At 32.0% G+C, this 21380-nt stretch overlaps 2 protein-coding genes across 2 annotated transcripts in view; both read right to left on the bottom strand.

Moving 5' to 3' along the window:
• Positions 1–21380, bottom strand: part of LOC107442625 (kielin/chordin-like protein) — a gene marked incomplete in the record, with an annotated part of 123606 nt that overhangs the window by 31172 nt on the left and 71054 nt on the right.
• The window catches only part of LOC107438360 (uncharacterized), a gene marked incomplete in the record, with an annotated part of 42347 nt that continues 25807 nt past the window's right edge, over positions 4841–21380 (bottom strand). The window contains 11 exon segments of the mRNA XM_071187126.1: positions 4841–5305; positions 10395–10435; positions 10518–10553; positions 11714–11749; positions 13836–13880; positions 13962–14042; positions 15775–15828; positions 16467–16511; positions 16593–16673; positions 19322–19375; positions 20791–20925. Of these exon segments, the coding sequence (XP_071043227.1) occupies positions 10421–10435; positions 10518–10553; positions 11714–11749; positions 13836–13880; positions 13962–14042; positions 15775–15828; positions 16467–16511; positions 16593–16673; positions 19322–19375; positions 20791–20925 (582 nt within the window).

Below are 21380 nucleotides of genomic sequence, written 5' to 3'. Positions count from 1 at the left end.
TGGCTGAGTCAGACAATCTGGTATACTTCCCATACAAGCTATCATCAAAGCTACCCTCCCTAAAATGCCCTATTCTTGTTTCCATAGCACCAGACAGCTGCGACTTTGTGGCGGGAGGAGTCTTAGACAAACAGTAAATATAGTTCGTTCACCAGGAGTTGGCACTTGGCTCCGCCTTCATCACGTAGTATCGGATGATACTATTTCGCTATTTTGGAGAGAAGGATGAGAACAAGGCTNCTTCACTCAGATTAAATAAGTCTCCTACTGGTGGCTGAGTCAGCCAATCTGGTATACTTCCCATACAAGCTATCATCAAAGCTACCCTCCCTAAAATGCCCTATTCTTGTTTCCATAGCACCAGACGGCTGCGACTTTGTGGCGGTAGGAGTCTTAGACAAACAGTAAATACCTCACTAGAGAAATTTTTATGTTTTTGTTTTCTGCTGCAGGATTTTGTTGATCAGATCTTAAATATTTTCGGGGACCAGATTTCAAATCTGCAGTCGGCTTCACACAACAAGCTTCAGATTTTATGCAATTTAATAATATATTCTTCAACAATTTTTTTTAAAATTTATTTTATTTTCATTCGAGCGAATACTTACTTCTCTCGTACGTACGGTGTGGAAGGCGAAGGAGATAATACATTTTAGTTTGTGATGTAAAACGTTGAGATCATATTTTTTTTTTTAAATGTGTGTGTTATTTTCATTGTAGCATAATAGTTTATATACTTGTATCTAAACTCATACGTTTTTAATAAACTTTAACAATCACAGCTTTTAAATATTTAAATGGTCCGCTTTTTAATGGTTGTGCTTCGAGTCTCTAGTAGAGATTCTTTGAGCTTATTTTAAATTTTACCTTGTTTTGATATTTATAACTACATCCTTAATGCATGTTTTTATTTAATTACATATTTTTATTAAATGCTTGTCGAGAAAAAAAAGGATATTTTGAAGTGGAATTGAGGAAGTTAATTGCTTAAGAAAAATTGTATGATAAAAAGTCTATTAGCGACTGATAATATCATAATATAAATAACTTTAGTGATAGTTTTCTTTTTATCTCCATAGCCCAGTGGCTTTATTTTATGTTTTCATTTATTAATTGCTCATACAATTAAATGATTAACAGCATGTTATATCATACAATATACGATAATAGTCAATGCTGTATTTAATTGCTTACGTTTACTTATCATAGCAGTTTTAAATTTGCAATTTGTTTTAAATTTGTTTTCCTTCGTAATTTTTAATTATTAAATAATTGCAAATATTTGTTGCATATCATATTGAATTCTGACAAATTAAATGCTATATAATAATATAAATAAAATTTAAAATTTATTGAATTGAATGTATTGACTTAATGATAATCATTAATTATTGAATTTGAAAATTTCAACTGTACAGTTCAAATTTGTTTTTACCAAATCAAATTAAAAATTGTAGATTAATTTTGAATAATTTGTTTGATTTTTCCTGTTTACACTCCTGAGAAAGAAATCGTAAGTATCCTTCGCCATATTTCGATAAAAAAAATTTTTTTTGTATAATTATAACGTTAAATTGAATATAACAGCATATTTTGTTTATTAGATTTTTGAGTACACCTTTTAAATCTGCCTGCTAGAGGTTAATTCTCAAATCAAGATAATGTGCAAATTTAAGTTAAATAAGAATTCTATGGAAACATTACATTCTTAATTTTAAATCGTTAATAAAGTTTTTAAAAAAAATTAACATCCTACTGACCTTGTTTACTTTCTGTTGTTGATATTTAGGTTTAGATACTTTTCATGAGTTTCTGAACTACTTTAGTATTCAATAAAATTGTTTACTTATTTTAGATTTCTATTATTTCTAAATATGCCTAATCGCCACATTTTTTTTTAAAACTAAAATTAAAAAATTTAACTACCGCGAGAATATGCCATTTGGAATGGTAACACTTTTAGTAAACAAAATGGCGTCTTTAGCATACAAATATTCCATGTTTTTGTAATTGATTTGACAGGATGGAGCCACGCTAATAATCTATTAGTGACATTTCCTTATCAAACCTTTGTTAAATAAGTTTCTGACTTTTATTAGGTTCTCTTCTGTCATATGTATTTCTAAAGCAGTAAGAACAATAAATTCTACGTATAATATGACATACGATGTGTATTAATAATCGAGTTGATGGCCAAATTATATTTATTCCACTTGTCGTTTTTTATTCTAATTTTTAAGAAAACAACTCATAAGAAAATTTTTTTAAATATTACAACTCATAAAATGGCGTTTATGTTGTTAACAATGAATACAAATAATAAAAAATACAGGGTACTGCGCTAAGGATTTCAAATTATTTGCCAGTAAATTAGCCAAATAGCAAAAGTATTCGCCAAATGCAAATCGTAAAAATTTTTTATGTATATTTTTCTTACCAGTGGAAAAAGTCATTCCCCAATACTTTCGCCAAAACACAATTTTATTCGCCTAATTTACGATTTTATCACATTTGGCCATGTGGCGAATGCTTAGCGAGTGTCCTGAAAATATTAAACAATTTGCTCAAAATGCCTTCAACAATTTGCTAGCATAAAATGCCTGACTAGAGCGAGGTACATGGGTTAAACAAAAATATAGAAACACTTCTATACTAACTCTATGTAAACAATATAGAAATATTGACAGCAAATGTTTTGGAAATTTTTATATGACAAATCAGTTAACATTAAAGATTACGCATGTTACTTTCAGATATCGTGTCCTTATTACCGATGGAAGAATTTGCATCCACCCATATGTGCACAGGAAGTTTAATTCCTCTTTAATTTTTCTATGGCACTATAATTAAAAAATAGCATACTTAAAAATTCTAATATTAATACAGTATAATGTAATATAAAGTTACACTAATTTTTCTCAGCTGAACACTCACAGTTTACAACACAACAATTCATAGGCACCACGGTATGCGAGCAACCCAATTGGGTCGCAACCGTGGAGATGAGGAATTGGTAACTTAAATGTGATGAGCAACCCAGAAACGAATGGTATTACCAGGACGCCTGCATCATCACAATAACAGAGTCACAGACAAGGAAGTTGCCAGACAATCTATCGATTATACAATTTTTTCTTTGTCTCTGACTGATTCTTGTCAATCTCGTATAAGTATGTAAATAGTTGTATATATTTTCTCTATTATTTTCTATTTTATAACACCTGCGCAAATGTTAATATTATTCTGACTTCTGTAAATATCATTATATTTTTACCTAGTTCAATCTCAATTATGTTTAATTTCCTATTTATTTTATCTTAATTTCAACCGACTGGTTTAACTCTCATGACATTATTATTTTCTGCTTGGCACCCCCTAACCCCCTAATTGTACTCCCCCTTCGCACATTCCTCCATTATATGACTCAAAAATCCAACACATCAGTCAATGCCACTTCACGGCAGCGCCGTGAGATTTGAGCTATGCTCTAATGTTCTAATAATATAAAGTTACAATTTTCTTGTCTTTATCTCACAAATCATGATAATTACACTGAATAATTAATCAAATCAATATAAAAAGAGCCACTTCAAGGCCTTGAAAAATCATAAAACTATGACTACTTTGCATAAAGTTGTAAATGTTCTACAATATAGCTGAANGAGCACGTAGTGAGCATCATATGTCTAATCGGGTGAATTCTCACCGAATTATCAAAAAAAACTCACAAAATTATCTTCATCGAAGCCGATGCTTTACATCCGGCGTTCAGTACTATTTCATATTGTTTTACAACACATGGTTTTAGCCCTCTGGTGGGAAAGACTTTAAAACAAAACTTACAACAGTTACTTTTCTCAACAACTGAAATTTAGAATAGTGTGATTAAGAAAAATATGTGAACTGTTTGCAATTTCAAATTAATATTGAAATGCGCAGGTTTAGAATTTTCTACAGTGAAAAGTTTTCGGAACTTCAGTGTTCAAAAAAGTATACAAAAGCTAGACGTTAAGAACGTATCCAATGAGTGAGCAAAGTGAGCATCGGATTGCTAAGCAATCCGAAATGAACTGCGAAAGCAGTTCCGGTGGTTGGCGAGCGCCAGAGAGCAGAGGGCGAAGGCTCCTAGTAAAGTTATAATTTTCTTGTCTTTATTTCACAAATCATGATAATTACACTGAATAATTAATCAAATCAATTCAAAAAGGCCACTTCAAGGCCTTGAAAAATCATAAAACTATGACTACTTTGCAGAAAGTTGTACAAGTTCTACAATATAGCTGAAATGGGAGCTAATCAAGCTTTTATCCCCGCTATTACATTATTTATATTTAGAATAGGCATTTTAAGGTTGTCTGATTTCCACTCTCTCCACATTTTCCCCCTTTCCGTTTCCATTGTTTTCACAAATCTACAATTTTTTTCTAACAGAAGTACGTTTCAATCAGAAGTTGGCATACACGTACGTGGGGAAAAAGCAAAATTTGTTGTTGTTGTTTCTAATGCAACTTGCCACACGGGCAAGCCTGCTTGGTGAAACCGAGCAAATTTAAGGCAGAGTGTGCGTTTCTTGTTTTTCAGTGGCGCCATCTATGGACAAGAATTCGACTCCTGCCACACCATACGTCGCACCCGTTTATAGGGCGGACCCATTCATACATTCATTCATTCATCCACAGATCGTAATTTTCAAAATTTGTTGAAACCATGGTAACGGAGGGGTGGAAGGGGGAATTAGAGTGAAGTGCTCGCACTAGCGCTATTGAAAATGGTAGAAGTGAGCAAGTACTTTTCGAAGACGCACCAGCCAGTAGATTTATTTAATAATCGAGAAGACAAATTGTATGCATTACGATTTATTTCAAATCCTGAAATTAAATTTTAAAGTAAAGCTATTATCATAATCAGGCTATTACATCAAATACAGAGTGCAAACTACATTCTCCTCTTATCAAATTTTGTATATTGTAGAGATGTTTTTCAGTAACAAGCAGTACATAAATCTTTGAGCTTAGGTTTGAAAGTTGAGAATTTCCAATTATATTTTAACGTATAATACATTCAAACAGAAGGAATCTTCCTGTCAAGTTTCTAAAAATGCTCCTGTATAACACAATATTACTGCTCAATAGTTTAAATTGCATAAATTCCAGGATGGGTTTTTTTTTTCAGTTTTTTTTTTTTAGATTCATTGAGCAGTTTTCATCTTGAGAAAAAACAGAATTTCGATCAGGAAATCACGTCCACATCAATGAATATTCTTGTTTTTAACCAGACGAATTTCTGTTTGCATACAATAGTTCGCCTGAAAAAGGTATATGAAAATTAATCAAGAATGAAGTTTTAAAATCTTATTATAAATTTAACTTAATACTTGCATCTTTATTCATAGTTTCCTAATTTAAAGCTAATCAGGGCCCTCGCTAGGCATTCGCCACCTCCCCAAATGTGATAAAATCGTAAATTTGGCGAATAAAATTGTACGTTGGAGAATGATTGGAAACGAAAATATATTTAAAAAATTTTTAAGATTTACATTTGGCGAAGACTTTCAAAAATTGGGTGATACCTTTGATATTTAGCTAATTTTTTAGCTAATAATTTGAAATCCTTAGCTTGGGCCCCGAGTATTTAGGTGCAACGTTTATTTATTATTCTTTCCTAGTATTTTTTTCATTTTGTAATATTGTTTATTAATCCAAATTAAAGGCTTAAAACTAAAAACGCTATTCTTCTCTTTTAATGTATCCCAACAAAATTACATTTGTCATGCACTATTTCAATGATAAATATATTTAAAAAGTTAAATTTGAGGTGAATCCCGATGAAATTAAGTCACCTTGATGGTGTGCAGTAACTACACACGAAAAAAAATTTAAAATCAAACAATGTGAACAAACTATGTAAAAAAAACTAACAAATGCTAACGAGAAGAAACTCATTATTTGCTCCTCTAGGGCAGGGGGAAAATCAAATATATAAGGCAACTATTATGACTATTAAGGCAACTATCCATAATAACCTATAATATTTCCATGCTTAGATATCGCTACAATGCTGCATTGCATTGAAAAAAACGGAACTATTTATAATAGCCAATAATATTCCCATGCTATACAATGCTACAATACAATAATATATGCAATGCTGCATATTATTAATCATTCGCTGGAGGATAGCATCAAAATTGCCCCAGGTTTAATAGGTAACATCTTGAAATCAGGACTATCTATAAACCGGAAAATAAAAAACTTACAGTAAAATCATGCAGTATATTTTAAGAATATCTTGGTACCCAAGGTTCTTTATTTATTTCGGAAATTGGTTATATATCAAATGATTTTACAATCATATATTTTTTCTGTTTTGCAAATAAGCCGTGATAAAAGCTTATGCAGGACTGTTTCCATTTTTGGGCAAAGAACAGCGAATAAGTTTTCGTAATCAAAGACATTTCTACCATCCATAAATGTGCTAGAAACGTGATGATTTCATTGCCACTTACTTTCGGGGACAACACAGCCCAGTTTGGAATGAATTTTAATCAAACATTAAAAATATATGTATATTATATATATATTTCTGAAATTTTTTTATTACGCAGTGACTGGGGTGAACATTTTTTTAAAAATAAGCACAACTAAGGCAGTAAAAATAGTAAACTCAATTTGTTTTATAAACTCTTATTTAACTATGTTTATCCGTCCCATCTTATAGCTTGGCGTCGTTTATCAAAATTTGAAGAGGTGCTGAATTATTATTTTTAGGTATTTCTGGTTGAACATTTGACTTTTCTATACCAGGTAATACAATTTTTTAAGCCCCATACATACTTACCAAATTGAATGCTCATCTTGAGTCAGAATAGGTTAGATCTATCATATACAGTTTCTGGAGATAGAGACTAATTCTTCAGAAAAATCGCTCTTCCAAAATGTAGGATGAAAGTAAGGATTTTTACGGAATTAATATCTTATATTGGCATCGAATTTCGTACTTTTATTATAAAATTTAGTTGTAGAGTTATTATCATCTTTTTTGAAGTTATAATCCATTATCATACCTGCCAACCTTCACGCTCTTCAAAGAAGTTTTTTTTCTAGTGGTAATGAAACGCCTTTAAAAGTGTCGTTATAAAAAAAATTATTTTGTTGACATTTTACGAACACTTAAAAAGCAATGAAATAATTAGCCCGTCCTCTTTATGCATGTTTAAATATTAAGATTATGAAAATAATTTCTAAAACAAATATATTTTATTAAGAATCAAATATGAATGCAAAGATCTTGTTATTTATTAAATAGAGAAATAAAATCTTAAGGAAAATCCGGAAGAGTTGGCAGGTATGTGTAATCAAAACGTAAGATTTTAATTAGGCAACCCTATCTGGCCTATCAATTAAACCGGTGAGACAGTAGATAAGTTATAATTCAAAGCGAAACACATTTCTTGAAGTAAATAATTCATAAAGATTGTTATGGCCCTTCCACGGGAAAGCTAAAATGACACAGAACATCAAACTAATAACTTGAGCCGTGATTGCTATGGGGATAGAGCAGTCGGCTTCCAATGAGGCGAATGAGGTAGACACGACTACCTCATTTGGCTGGCATCAGCACCAGTGCTGACGTAAAAATATCCTCAGTGGTAGATGGATACTGGGTAATAATCCCCTTGCTTTCATACTAACTATGGGAGGTTACCGAGGTTTTCCTTTTCATATGACGCGAATGGGAGGGGTAGTTCCATCAAAAAATCCTCCACAAAGGCAAATTTCTCCCAATACTTGATTCAGGAGTTTCCATGTCTTCAGAATTAGTTCAAAACTTCAAGGCTACGTAGTTGAACATTAGTAGTCGCANAACTAAATAAGATGTATCCAGTTACAATACCGAAGTTTAAATAAATTATCACTGCCTTAAGATATTAATTTTAATGAAAATCTTTGCATTAAGTTATTAATTTGGGTGTTGGCATTCATATGTTTTCAAAATTAGACGAAATCTCTCGACAAGCACCAGGCAGGAGATAAGGATGTAGTTATAATTAGAGATGTTAATGGTAGCAAAAAGAAAGTACAAGCACGGCATCTTCTTCATTCAGTTCGAGAAATGCACCAAATGTTTCAAGAAGAAAATCCAGAATACAAAATTGGAAAAACTAAATTCTTTGAGCTCTGTCCAAAGCATGTCTTCCTTAGTAGCAAACTTCCAAGAAATGTTTATCTTTGTAAGTATCATGAAAAGTTCGGATTGACTAAGGAAGCCTTCAGCAAAATTCGTAATGTTCCATCTTTTGAAATGTATTTCATGTTTAGAAAAAACAGATGAGTGGAGTGTCTTATCTATTCTTAAAAGCTCCACAGATTAAAAACATTAAGATAATCTACCATTTAAAAGTACAAGAAGGCATACCAGAAGGGTTTTTTTAGTGAAAGATTTTGAAAAAGAAAATGATGAAATGATCCAAGATAAAAGCTAGGGGTTGATATATGGTTAGATAAGAGGACATGTTATATCCCGGTGTGGTAATGTCTGTTGAAGAGCAAGAATTTAAAGTCAATGTAATGGCTGCTGTAGGAATCTATTGTAAATGGCCAGAAAAAAAGAGATGAAATATTCTACCAGAAGGAAAACATGGTGAAAAGAATTGAGTCCCCTCTACTAGTTAATAACAGAAAACTTTATATGTTTGCAGTTATGTGTGAATCAAAAGTTTCTGAATTTACTTCATGTGCACTTTTCTCCCTTGCATTATACTGTTTAAATATCTTAATTTGCATTTGTACATTATTGAAATAAAAGTTTGATACAAAGTGAATTTCGTAGCGTAAGTTACCCATATAGAAAATTATATTTAATTTAACCTTTGAAATAAAATTTTAAATCTAGGCATAAGAAACATTTAAACATGTCAGAAAAATGATACATATAATCTTAATCATGTAACATTTGTATAAGAACAGAATTTTGCCTTCACGCATATTGCAAATTTTTGCTATTTCTTACTCGGTAACGTAAGTTAAAACACTAATTTTAGGTTTTTACACTGTTTAAATTGAAAAATATTAATTATTTTAATTAGATTCCTTTTGGTTTTGATTGTAATTTTAAGAAATCACTTTATTTTAATGTGTGTATTAGTATTATTCGTTTGCTTTTTAGTTCTCAGGGCAATAAAGTTTATGTGAATGTAACGTAAGTTACCGTGGAATAGCCCATATACAGTTTCTGGAGATAAAGACTAATTCTTCAGAAAAATCGCTCTCCCAAAATGTAGGATGGAAGATTTTTACGGAATTAATATATTATATTGGCAGCGAATTACGTATTTTTATTATAAAATTTAGTTGTAGAGTGATTATCATCTTTTTTAAAGTTAGTATCCATTATCATACCGGCCAACCTTCACGCTCTTCAAAGAAATTTTGATCTATTAGTAATGATATAAAGCCTATAAAGTGACATAATAAAAACATGTTTTATTGACATCTTACGAACATTTTAAAAGCAATAAAATAATTAGCTGTTCCTCTTTATGCATGTTCAAGGTGTTTAAATATTAAGATAATGAAAATAATTTTAAAATGAACATATTTCATTACGAACGAAATATGAATGTTAAAATCTTATTATCAATAAAATAGAGAAATAAAATCTTACAGAAAATCCGGAAGAGTTGGCAGGTCTGTGTAATCAAAACGTAAGATTTTAACTATAAGGCAACTCTATCTGGCCTATCAATTAAACCGGTCAGACAGTAGATAAGTTATAATTCAAAGCGAAACACGTTTCTTGAAGTAAATAAATCATAAACATTGTTAAGGCCCTTCCACGGGAAAACTAAAATGACATAGAACATCAAACTGATAGCTTGATCCGTGATTGCTATGGAGATAGAGCAGTCGCCTACCAATGAGGCGAATGCCAGCAGTGGTTGGTCGACACGAATACCGCATTCGGCTGGCATCGTCGACATTGCTGACGTAAAAATATTCTCAGAGGTAGACGGATCCTGGGTAAGAGTCCCCTTGCTATCAGACTAACTATGGAGGGTTACCGTGGTTTTCCTTTCCATATAACGCAAATGGGAGGGGTAGTTCCATCAAAAAATCATCAACTTAGGCAAATTTCTCCCAATACTTAATCCAGGAGTTCCCTTGTCTTCTGAATTAGTTCAAAATTCCAAGGCTGCGTAGTTGAACGTTAGTAGTCGTAAACCCAAATAAATTGGGTCGACTGTTCAACGACGGTTATAAAATAAACTAAAAACTAATGGCTTATGTGTTGCTTATTAACCATGGGTTTGTTTCCAATCGAAATCATTTCTTCGAGGAGCCAACAATTTTTATTTTAGGAATTCTTTTTCTTATTACAAACAGTATAGGCGTTACCTGATTTTCTTCACCTCTGGATAAAATCACCCTGAGAAACCCTGAAAGAATTAAAAATTTTAATAAGGTTAATAGTATGATTTACAATAATAGGAACTATTCTACAACTTGTTCCTAACTTACTGGTAGACCAGGTGCTCCGTCATAACCTCGTTCACCCTATAAGCAATAAAATAAAACACAACAGATGAAATCTCAATTTCCAACTGCACTTCATGATATATATATATATATATATATATATATATGTTATGANATATATAGTAAAACTCACTTATGACGAGTCCTGGTTTAGCAAGAACTCGGATTAAACGAACAAATCAAAAATGCTTGGTTAGTACAATGTTAAGTCTACTTGAGCAGACATCACTTTTAATGGGCAAATCCTGCCTTTAGCGATCAATATTTCTGTGATTTATAAAATTTCTACTTATTTCCATCTCTTCAGATTAGCTAATCCCTACTTGATAAACTTTGTTTATATTCCGAAGGCAATTCAATTGAAAGTCAGTCAGTGATAAATCCAGCTAACACGTGAAACTTTTAAATATATATATATATATATATAAAATGGGATAGCTACATAAAAAGTGCCAAACTCAATGTCTCAAAAGGCTGCTTCAGATATGCTAATTAATGAATTTTCGAATTAAATAATTAAAGAAACGAAATCAGACTCATAAACGTACTGTCTATTCGAAATCAGATGAATTTTTCACACAGTTATAGCTCATTTATCCAAAGATAATTCAATTCAAACAATAGTTTGTTGTGCTTGTTCATTATTTTATTTAATAGTCGAAAAGTTTAAAGCATTTTTATATAATTTAATGCTCAAGCAAACTTAGGTGATCCAGAACTTTTTGTTTTGTTTAAAAAGTGTTAAGATAAGGCGAAAGATTAACAATTAACAACAAGGCACTCAAATCAGGCCTCCTTTAAAAAATTAAGAACGATTAGCCTGTTCACTCTAACCTATTGAATAATAGTTTTACTTCAAAGTTAACAAACTATTCAACTTTCATTTTAATTTAAAAAGGAAATATATCATAACACTCTTACCATTATTTTATTAATTTTAATAAAATAATTTTATCAAAAACTCTGAAATAAACTTGAAGATGTTGCCAAGTGTCAAAATTAACAATCTTTTATAGTTTTTGAATTTTGAAGGTCACTCTCCGATTATTTACAATAAAAAAATATTATTCAACAAATATTTTCACATAAGAAAACCTTTTTAAAATTTCATCATATTTTACATAATTAATTTTATTAGATAATTAAAAAAGCCATAAATGTTATATTGAATTTCTTACTTTTTGTCCTGCAAATCCAGGTAAGCCACTGGCACCCTAATAAAAAGAGATCAAATTAAATAATTTTTAAAAGTAACTGCTTTGAATAACTGCTTTGATTTTTTATCTATTGGGGACTAACTTGTTCTCTTTGTTTCACTAACGGGCCGTGACTGTCTGACGCACATTCATGATATATAGCAGTGGTTACCAACTGGCGGCCCGCGAAGCCTCTTTTTACGACCCGCGAACTAAAATATATTAGTTGTCATTTTTTTACTGACAATTTTCGCAAAAATCTACATTGGTTTAAAATACTTTTCTCGTTTAAATAAAAATCTAATTTCTTCGTTTCCATGAAATTTAACTTTCCAAAGGAGCAAAAAAATTTATTTCTCAGGCTGTGCATCCAAGAAAATATATACTCAAATACAAAAATAATCCTGTATGTTGCTCTTTTTTTTCTCCCTTTTTTTGTATTTTGTGAATATAATTTAGCACATGCGTATCAGAAATTTTCTCGAAGAAATTCTTCGATTTAATTTTTTGAAACCACTGATTTTGGACGAAATTATTTACATCTGTACATTTTGAATTTAAAATGTAAATATCTATTCTCTGGTAGTTGCAGCAGACAAACCTCAATTCTCTCATTGAACATTTTGTGTGCTAATATGTAAGTTTTGATACCAACCTTTTTAAAGTTTTATATCTTAACTATTAGATATCTGTTGCACATTAATCGTTTAATACATAGTTGCACATTAAAGTTATTGAAGCAGAGATGCCAACTGCTCCGGACACGCCAAAATAGTTTAAAAAACGGTAAATAACGACAAAGTAAATTTTGCAAATACTTGACCATTTTTGCATGCTTTTTAAAAGGCATAGCATGACTTAAGTACTATAAAGTGGTGAATTATATAAGCCTACGAATTATTTATAAATAGTGTTGGATAAAAATCCACTAAATTGAATTTATTAAACCAAGAATCACAATTGATAAACTACCACTTTAAAATATATATTTGCTGTCCGGAGCAAGTTGGCATCTCTTTTGAAGCCAGAATTTTTTAATATGCAATTAAATATTTTTAAAAATCCACTTCATATTTTAGTTTGTGATTCAAAACTTTTGTTTTGTTCAACTTGATAAAAATCTGACAGAAATATTTAATGTTTTTGCAAACATAAAAGAGTCCTATATAAAGTTTTGATAAAGGTGTTTTGAATTGTGGCCCCCAGCCTCATGTAAGTTGGAAACCCCTGATGTATAGCATTATACTTGAGAAGTCCCAATTAAATTTTCAAATTATCTAAACAAAAACTCGGCATAAAATTGACTGGTACGGGAATTTTGCAGTTAGTTTTATTATTTTTAGAGACTGAATACTATTTTCGTTATTTTAAGCAAATGAAAGAAAAAAACACACAATTGAAGAAGAGGAAAAAACAATTTACACGTTGAGCGCCCTGACAGTCATCAATGTCAGTCTTAACTCGCTCCGCGTCAGTCGCCAGTGACGACGCGAGAGTGATGTCTGGAGGAGTTTCTCTGAAAGCCGCACTACATATAGTGCGGCTTTGAGGAGAACTCCTCCAGACTGAAAGTCTGGGTTTTGTCTGCTGCTATGGTAACAAGCGAGAGCACATTTCTAATGGGGGTGAAATTGAGAAAAGAAGGCGTCGATTGATTTACTCACGACGACCTACGCTAAGATTTAGACAAAACTATTCACTCCACACCCCTATTGGAAGTGACGCTTCCTCGTAACCACGGTACCCGCCACGACGTGAGACGGATGTCTGGAGGAGTTCTCCTGAAAGCCGCACTGTATACTCGTGTTGTTAAACTTGTTTACTATTTTATGAGCCTTAAGAGAAATGTTAAATTATAGTTTAATCCCATACTTCTTAACTAGTTACTGTCATAGAAACTACTGGTATTATGATAATAGGTGCAGTGGTAGTATTTCGTAATATACTGATATAGTTACCTAATATAGTTACTGTGGAAAAAGGTTTTAAAGACCTTAGAAACAGATAAGTACCAAACATTCCACGAATATCGTTAACATAAACAAAAACGAATATGTCTGTTTATTAAATGAACTAATAGACCAATGAATTTCGATTTTCTTACTTGAGCTCCCGGAATACCCTGCAGTCCTGGGGATCCAGTGTCACCCTATAAAGATAAATTGTTAATTTGAACTTGTGGTTTTGAATTTCTGAACTTACTGACAAGAAAGAATGAAGAATTATTCACCTTTGGGCCTTGAAGTCCAGGTGGTCCAGGATAACCTCGGTTTCCTTTTATGCCTGGAAAACCGGGAGGTCCATCCATCCCCTTCAAAACGAATTAAACTTATGTTCATCATGAAACTAAATTGAAGCTACGCAGATGAAAAAAACTTAACCACATGACTTATCGCTGGTTCAAAGTTAAAACGACACTTCTGCCCTTACTTCTCATGTTATTTGCATGCGAAGTGAGTGCAGAAGTGTCGTTTTAACTTTGAACCAGCTATATATCCATATCCATGTCTGAAACAATCTTTAGCTAAAAGAAAAGCTGAAGCAATAGAGTTAACAGCACTGTAGGACGAGCTAAATTTTTGTTTTATCAATCAAACAATTACTATTATATTGTGGTTGTTGAAGTCATTATGGTGTTTACGCATGTAACGTTGTTTGTGGGGAAATGTATTTCCTAATGATTTTTATTTCTAATTTTGTATGATCTTTATTGAGAGCTTTAATCAAATTTAAACATATAACCAACATGCAGTCTTAATACAAAAATACACTTTTTCCTGCTGAAACACTCGAATATGTCATCTACCTAGCGGAATATGTTTCCATGTTTTAAGCTGCCATCCATCTAATTCCTTCTCTGCTCAAATGTATGGCAATTAACTAAGATGTTTCTTTCTCTATTATACTTCCCGCATTTAGATTATTAAAAATACATTTTAAAATTTAAATGCCTCTTACTTTATGCATTATGTTTAATGTAGTTTTGAGTTCCATATAATTTCTAAACTTAATTTTTTATCCGTTTAAAAGCCACGACAGAATTGCCATTTCTAACTCTTATAACTACCCTTACAAAAAAGTAAGGTGTTTTTGAGGTTTTTTTGAGATTGACAGATGTAAAAAAAATATACATGAGGTAGAAAATGTTTTGCCACAAAAATAACCTCATTAATAAATCTCAATTTCAACCTCATAAAATCATCCTCATATATACCTCAGCAATACTTTTAGTTAAGATTGAGTGAAACTATTCACACATCAAATATACTTATTTGCTTGAAGTGTAGAAAAAATATCCTCTACACCTCAAATATAACCTCTCTAAGCTGGTTGTTCTGAAGTAGATTTGCATCAACCTAACAACAACTTCAAGTGTGACTGAAACAACTTCATACGCGTCAGAGGTTGATCTTTTAAGGTTGTTTTTGAAGTCAACTTCAAATAAACCTCAAATCAATCTTAACACCTCAAAAACACATTAAATTTTTTGTAATGGTATCTACACACTTGGAGGAGGAGTACCTTTATTTACGTCACACTAAAGCTTTACGGTGGGTTATTGGCGATGGTCTAGAATTCGTCCCTGAGGAGGATCCGAAGACATTCAGTTATAATTTGGACCCTCCAGAAAGGAAATATCTCCCTCACGTGGGCAGTTAACGTTCAAGCATTTTACAATAGAACACCTTTGCCCATAGAGGTAAAAAAAAAAATTCTTCCATAATCGAAGATATTGTTTCATTTTAAAAACACTTGTATATCCCACTTCATTTTAGCAGAATAGTCTAAATAAATAGTAAAAATGAAACTTACTCGCCATCCTTAAATAATTGATTGCTAATGATGAGTACAAATTTCGCGCTTTGCTAAGGAAATATTGTTTCCTACTTTTGATTGGGTGTGACCCTTTTTTCAATTTTCAGTATCTCATTCATTAGAAAAAAGACACAGAAGACTAAGAGAGGAGAATGGCAGTTTTGAAAGCAATTTTACACCAATTATAATAAAATTAGTTAATTTTAAAGTATATAAAAATCACTTACTGGAATTCCAGGAAGGCCAGGGGCACCATCTCTCCCCTCTTTGCCGGAAGGACCCTATATAATTAAATAAAAAAAATTCTATATCACGTCACAACTGTAATGCATAACGCGCACGAAAAAACATTTATATTTCAAACTTACACCGAGAATACGATTTTAAGCCACTTATAAGTATTCAGTTTTGATGAATCATATTGCAGACTTAGACGTATCCAATGTCATTTCGAAAGCGAGACGAGAAAGTATTCAGTATATGTGGTCCGGACACTGACAACGATTGGTTTACTCACGACAACCTACGTGAGATTTTGACAAAACTATTCACTCCACACCCCTATTCCAAGTGACCTTTCCTCGTAACCACGGTGCCCGCCACGACGTGAGACGGATGTCTGGAGGAGTTCTCCTGAAAACCGCACTGTATACTCGCGTTGTTAAACTTGTTTACTATTTTATGAGCCTTAAAAGAAATGTTAAATTACAGATTAATCCAATACTTCTTAACTAGTTGCTGTCATAGAAACTACTGGTATTATGATAATAGGTGCAGTGGTAGTATTTCGTAACATACTGATATAGTTATCTAATATAATTACTGTGGGAAAAGATTTTAATGACCTTAGAAACAGATAAGTACCAAACATTCCACGAATATCGTTAGCATAAAGAAAAACGAATTTCGATTTTCTTACTTTAGCTCCCGGAATACCCGGCAGTCCTGGGGATCCAGTGTCACCCTATAAAGATAAATTGTTAATTCGAACTTGTGGTTTTGAATTTCTGAACTTATTGACAAGAAAGAATGAAGAATTATTCACCTTTGGGCCTTGAGGTCCAGGTGATCCAGGATAACCTCGGTTTCCTTTCATGCCTGGAATACCGGGAGGTCCATCTATCCCCTTCAAAGCGAATTAAATTTATGTTCATCATGAAACTAAATTGAAGCTACGCAGATGGAAAAAAAAACTTAACTACAAGACTTATCGCTGGTTCAAAGTTAAAACGACACTTCTGTCCTTACTTCTCTTGTTATTTGCATGCGAAGTGAGTGCAGAAGTGTCGTTTTAACTTTGAGCCAGCGATATATCCATATTCATGTCCGAAACAATCTTTAGCTGAAAGAGAAGCTGAAGCAATAGAGTTAACAACACTGTAGGATGAGCTAAATTTTTGTCTTATTAATAAAACAATTACTATTATATTGTGGTTGTTGAAGTCATTATGTTGTTTACGCATGTAACGTTGTTTGTGGGGAATTGTAATTCCTAATGATTTTTATTTCTAATTTTGTATGATCTTTATTAAGAGCTTTAATCAAATTTAAACATATAACCAACATACAGTCTTAATACAAAAATACACTTTTTGCTGCTGAAACGTTCGAATATGTCATTTAGCTAGAGGAACATGTTTCCATGTTTAAAGCTGCCATCCATCTAATTCCTTCTCTGCTCAAATGTATGGTAATTAACTAAGATATTTCTTTCTCTGTTATACGTCCCGCATTTAGATTATTAAAAATACATTTTAAAATTTAAATGCCGCTTACTTTATGCATTATGTTTAATGCAGTTTTGAGTTCCATATAATTTATAAATTTAACTTTTTTTATCCGTTTAAAATCCACGACAGAATTGCCGTTTCTAACTCTTATACGAGGGTTGCTATTTATATTTCTGGCCTTGGCAACAGTAAGTGTTGCTAGGCGACCCCAGACGATTTTAATCGAAAGTTTGATATTTTTAAACATAAATTCAGCAGACGATTTACCATTATNATGCCTGGAAAACCGGGAGGTCCATCCATCCCCTTCAAAACGAATTAAACTTATGTTCATCATGAAACTAAATTGAAGCTACGCAGATGAAAAAAACTTAACTACAAGACTTATCGCTGGTTCAAAGTTAAAACGACACTTCTGCCCTTACTTCTCTTGTTATTTGCATGCGAAGTGAGTGCAGAAGTGTCGTTTTAACTTTGAGCCAGCGATATATCCATATTTATGTCCGAAACAATCTTTAGCTAAAAGAGAAGCTGAAGCAATAGAGTTAACAACACTGTAGGAAGAGCTAAATTTTTATCTTATCAATCAAACAATTACTATTATATTGTGGTTGTTGAAGTCATTATGGTGTTTACGCATGTAACGTTGTTTGTGGGGAATTGTAATTCCTAATGATTTTTATTTCTAATTTTGTATGATCTTTATTAAGAGCTTTAATCAAATTTAAACATATAACCAACATACAGTCTTAATACAAAAATACACATTTTCCTGCTGAAACGCTCGAATATGTCATCTAGCTAGAGGAACATGTTTCCATGTTTAAAGCTGCCATCCATCTAATTTCTTCTCTGCTCAAATGTATGGTAATTAACTAAGATGTTTCTTTCTCTATTATACTTCCCGCATTTAGATTATTAAAAATACATTTTAAAATTTACATGCCGCTTACTTTAAGCATTATGTTTAATGCAGTCTTGAGTTCCATATAATTTATAAACTTAATTTATTTTGTCCGCTTAAAAGCCTCGACAGAATTGCCGTTTCTAACTCTTATAACTACCCTTACAAAAAAGTAAGGTTTTTTTGAGATTGACAAATGTAAAAAAAATATGCATGTGGTAGAAAATGTTTTGCCACAAAAATAACCTCATTAATAAATCTCAATTTCAACCTCATAAATTCATCCTCATATATACCTCAGCAATACTTTTAGTTCAGATTGAGTGAAATTATTCACACATCAAATATACTTATTTGCTTGAAGTGTAGAAAAAATATTCTGTACACCTCAAATATAACCTGTCTAAGCTGGTTGCTCTAAAGTAGATTTGCAGCAACCTCAAAACAACTTCAAGTAGGAATAAAAAACACTTCATACGCTTCGGAGGTTGATCTTTTAACACGTTGAGCGCCTCGTCAGCCATCGGTGGCTGACACTGGACTTTCCTTTTAGGCCGCGTCAGCCACTGGTGGCTGACACGGAAATTACATTTAGTCCGCGTCAACCACCGGTGGCTGACACTGAAATTACATTTAGGTCTTGCACTTCTTGCTGACACTGACCTTTCACAGTGTGAATAAAACAACTTCATACGCTTCAGAGGTAAGGTTGTTTTTAAAGTCAACTTCAAATAAACCTCAAATCAATCTTAACACCTCAAAAACACCTTAAATTTTTTGTAATGGTATCGACACACTTGGAGGAGTAGTACCTTTATTTACGTCACAGTAAAACTTTACGATGGGTTATGGCGATGGTCTAGAATTCGTCCCTGAGGAGGATCCGAAGACATTCAGTTATAATTTGGACCCTCCACAGAGGAAATATCTCCCTCACATGGGCAGTTAACGTTCAAGCATTTTACAATAGAACACCTTTGACCATGTAGGTAAAAAATGTTTCAATTTTCAGTATCTAGAAGCCCAATTCATTAAAAAAAAGACACAGAAGACTAAGAGAGGAGAATGACAGTTTTGAAAGCAATTTTACACCAATTATAATACAATTAGTTAATTTCAAAGTATATAGAAATCACTTACTGGAATTCCAGGAAGTCCAGGGGCACCATCTCTCCCCTCTTTGCCGGAAGGACCCTATATAATTAAATAAAAAAAAATTCTAAATCGCGTCACAGCTGTAATGCATAACGCGCACAAAAAAACATTTATATTTCAAACTTACACCGAGAATAGGATTTTAAGACACTTATAAGTATTCAGTTTTGATGAATTATATTGCAAACTTAGATGTATCCAATGTCATCTCGAAAGCGAGACGAGAAAGTATTCAGTATATGTGGTCCGGACACTGACGACGTACCTCTGATGTCAAACATAAGTTAATCAAGAAATAGAACGTTGGATATGATTTTGTGTTGGAAAATTTTATTGAGAGGAAATCTATCTATGTATTTATAAAAAAAACACTAATTCATGTGTATGTTGATCGTTAAGAAACCCAATAAAATGTCTTTTTTCGAGTTGACAACAAAGAACTGAAATCCGGAATATCAAGTGAATGAGCAGTCATTAGCATAAACGTTTAGATGCACAGCTTGTAAAGGGAAAAAAACCCAATCACCCTTATAACTTTTGATCAGATTTTAAGATTGATCAGATGGAACAGATGATCAGATTTTCATTTAGAAAAGTATTTTGGCAATATCTCGAAGAAATATCTTACTTAAAATGTGCATAACAGTTAACTGTAACCTTGATAGGATATGCTTATTTAACCATAAAACGTATTTTTTCTGAGGAAACAATACCTTTTTTCATACAGTTTTGATTTTTTTTTACTTCTAAAATAGAAGGAGTAGGCACAGTTTTGAAAAGTTGGCTTTTATAGCTAAACCGCTATAAAGGTTCTAAGTTTTATTACTCTAATGTTGTTTTAACCTAACGAATTTATCTTCATATCTTTTGAATGGTTCGTTATATTAACGCTACTCATTCACAGAAAGTTGTAAATCCTCTGCCAAAAGACATGTATTAAAGATGGTAGATAAAATAAATAAATTTTAATAATTTATTTGTTAATAATGTACACATTTAGTTTCTATATATTTTAAATATTCAGATATTTTAAATCTAAAAAGTACCGAATCCACGGCACCGAGCCCACTGATGACAAAGCACTGCGCAAGCAAGATACTGGCCAATGGCATCACCCCCTACGTAAGAAAGCATCCCCACGGTTTGCGAGGACTATTTCAGATGTGAAACAACTTCGCGCATGACCCGAAATTCTATTACAAAAATATGTGAAAGAAATTTATCTATGTCTTATCTGAGATAAATCTTGGGGTCTAATATCAAATTTATGGGACGATTCAGTAGACCTAGTGAAATGTGGCCCATAACCCAGTAAAAAATCTCGCTGGCTATTGCTCAGATGTGCGTAGATAATTATAATTTCCAGTTTTTTTTTTTTTAAACAAAATTGGGGTTCACTTAATAGCTACAATTATATTCAATAAATAAGTAAATAAATAAGTAATACTACTTACCGGAGGTCCTGGTATTCCTCTCTCCCCTCGGGCACCTTGAAGTCCATTGAATACGACGAAATAAAATGGAATCTTTGTTGAATTATTTAATGAGGGCCCAGAAGGATTTGCTGATCCGCTTGGACCTACCGAATCCTACAAAAAAAATTTAATTTTGAACTTTTTTTTAAAAAAAAAAAAATTTTTGTTTTTAAGTTTTTTGAATAAACACTAATTTTTTTTTGTTAATGTTTCACTTTAAGTTTATTTCATCATATAATTTTACAAGTATAAAAAATGCTTAGTAGTAAAGTAAAAAGAGAGGATATATATATATATATATATATATAAATAAATGAATACAAGAAAACCGAAGAAAGTTAAGAAAAACAATAAGTTTCATTTATTGCGCTTAAGCTGCAAGTAAAAAGAACTCATTAGATAAGTTCAAAATGTAGAATAAAACAAAGAAAAATTATAGACATATGAAAAAGTAAAAAAAAAGGGGGGGAATAATAAGTAAAAAAATAACAAACAACAGTTTAAAAAAAAAGAAGAAAAAAAATTAAATTTTATTTAAAAAACCGGGAAAAAAAGATATAATTTTTTTG

Source organism: Parasteatoda tepidariorum, chromosome 10 (genome assembly GCF_043381705.1).
Source record: "Parasteatoda tepidariorum isolate YZ-2023 chromosome 10, CAS_Ptep_4.0, whole genome shotgun sequence".
In the NCBI taxonomy this organism is placed as follows: Eukaryota; Metazoa; Arthropoda; class Arachnida; order Araneae; family Theridiidae; genus Parasteatoda; species Parasteatoda tepidariorum.
This window is presented reverse-complemented; position numbering and strand designations above follow the sequence as displayed.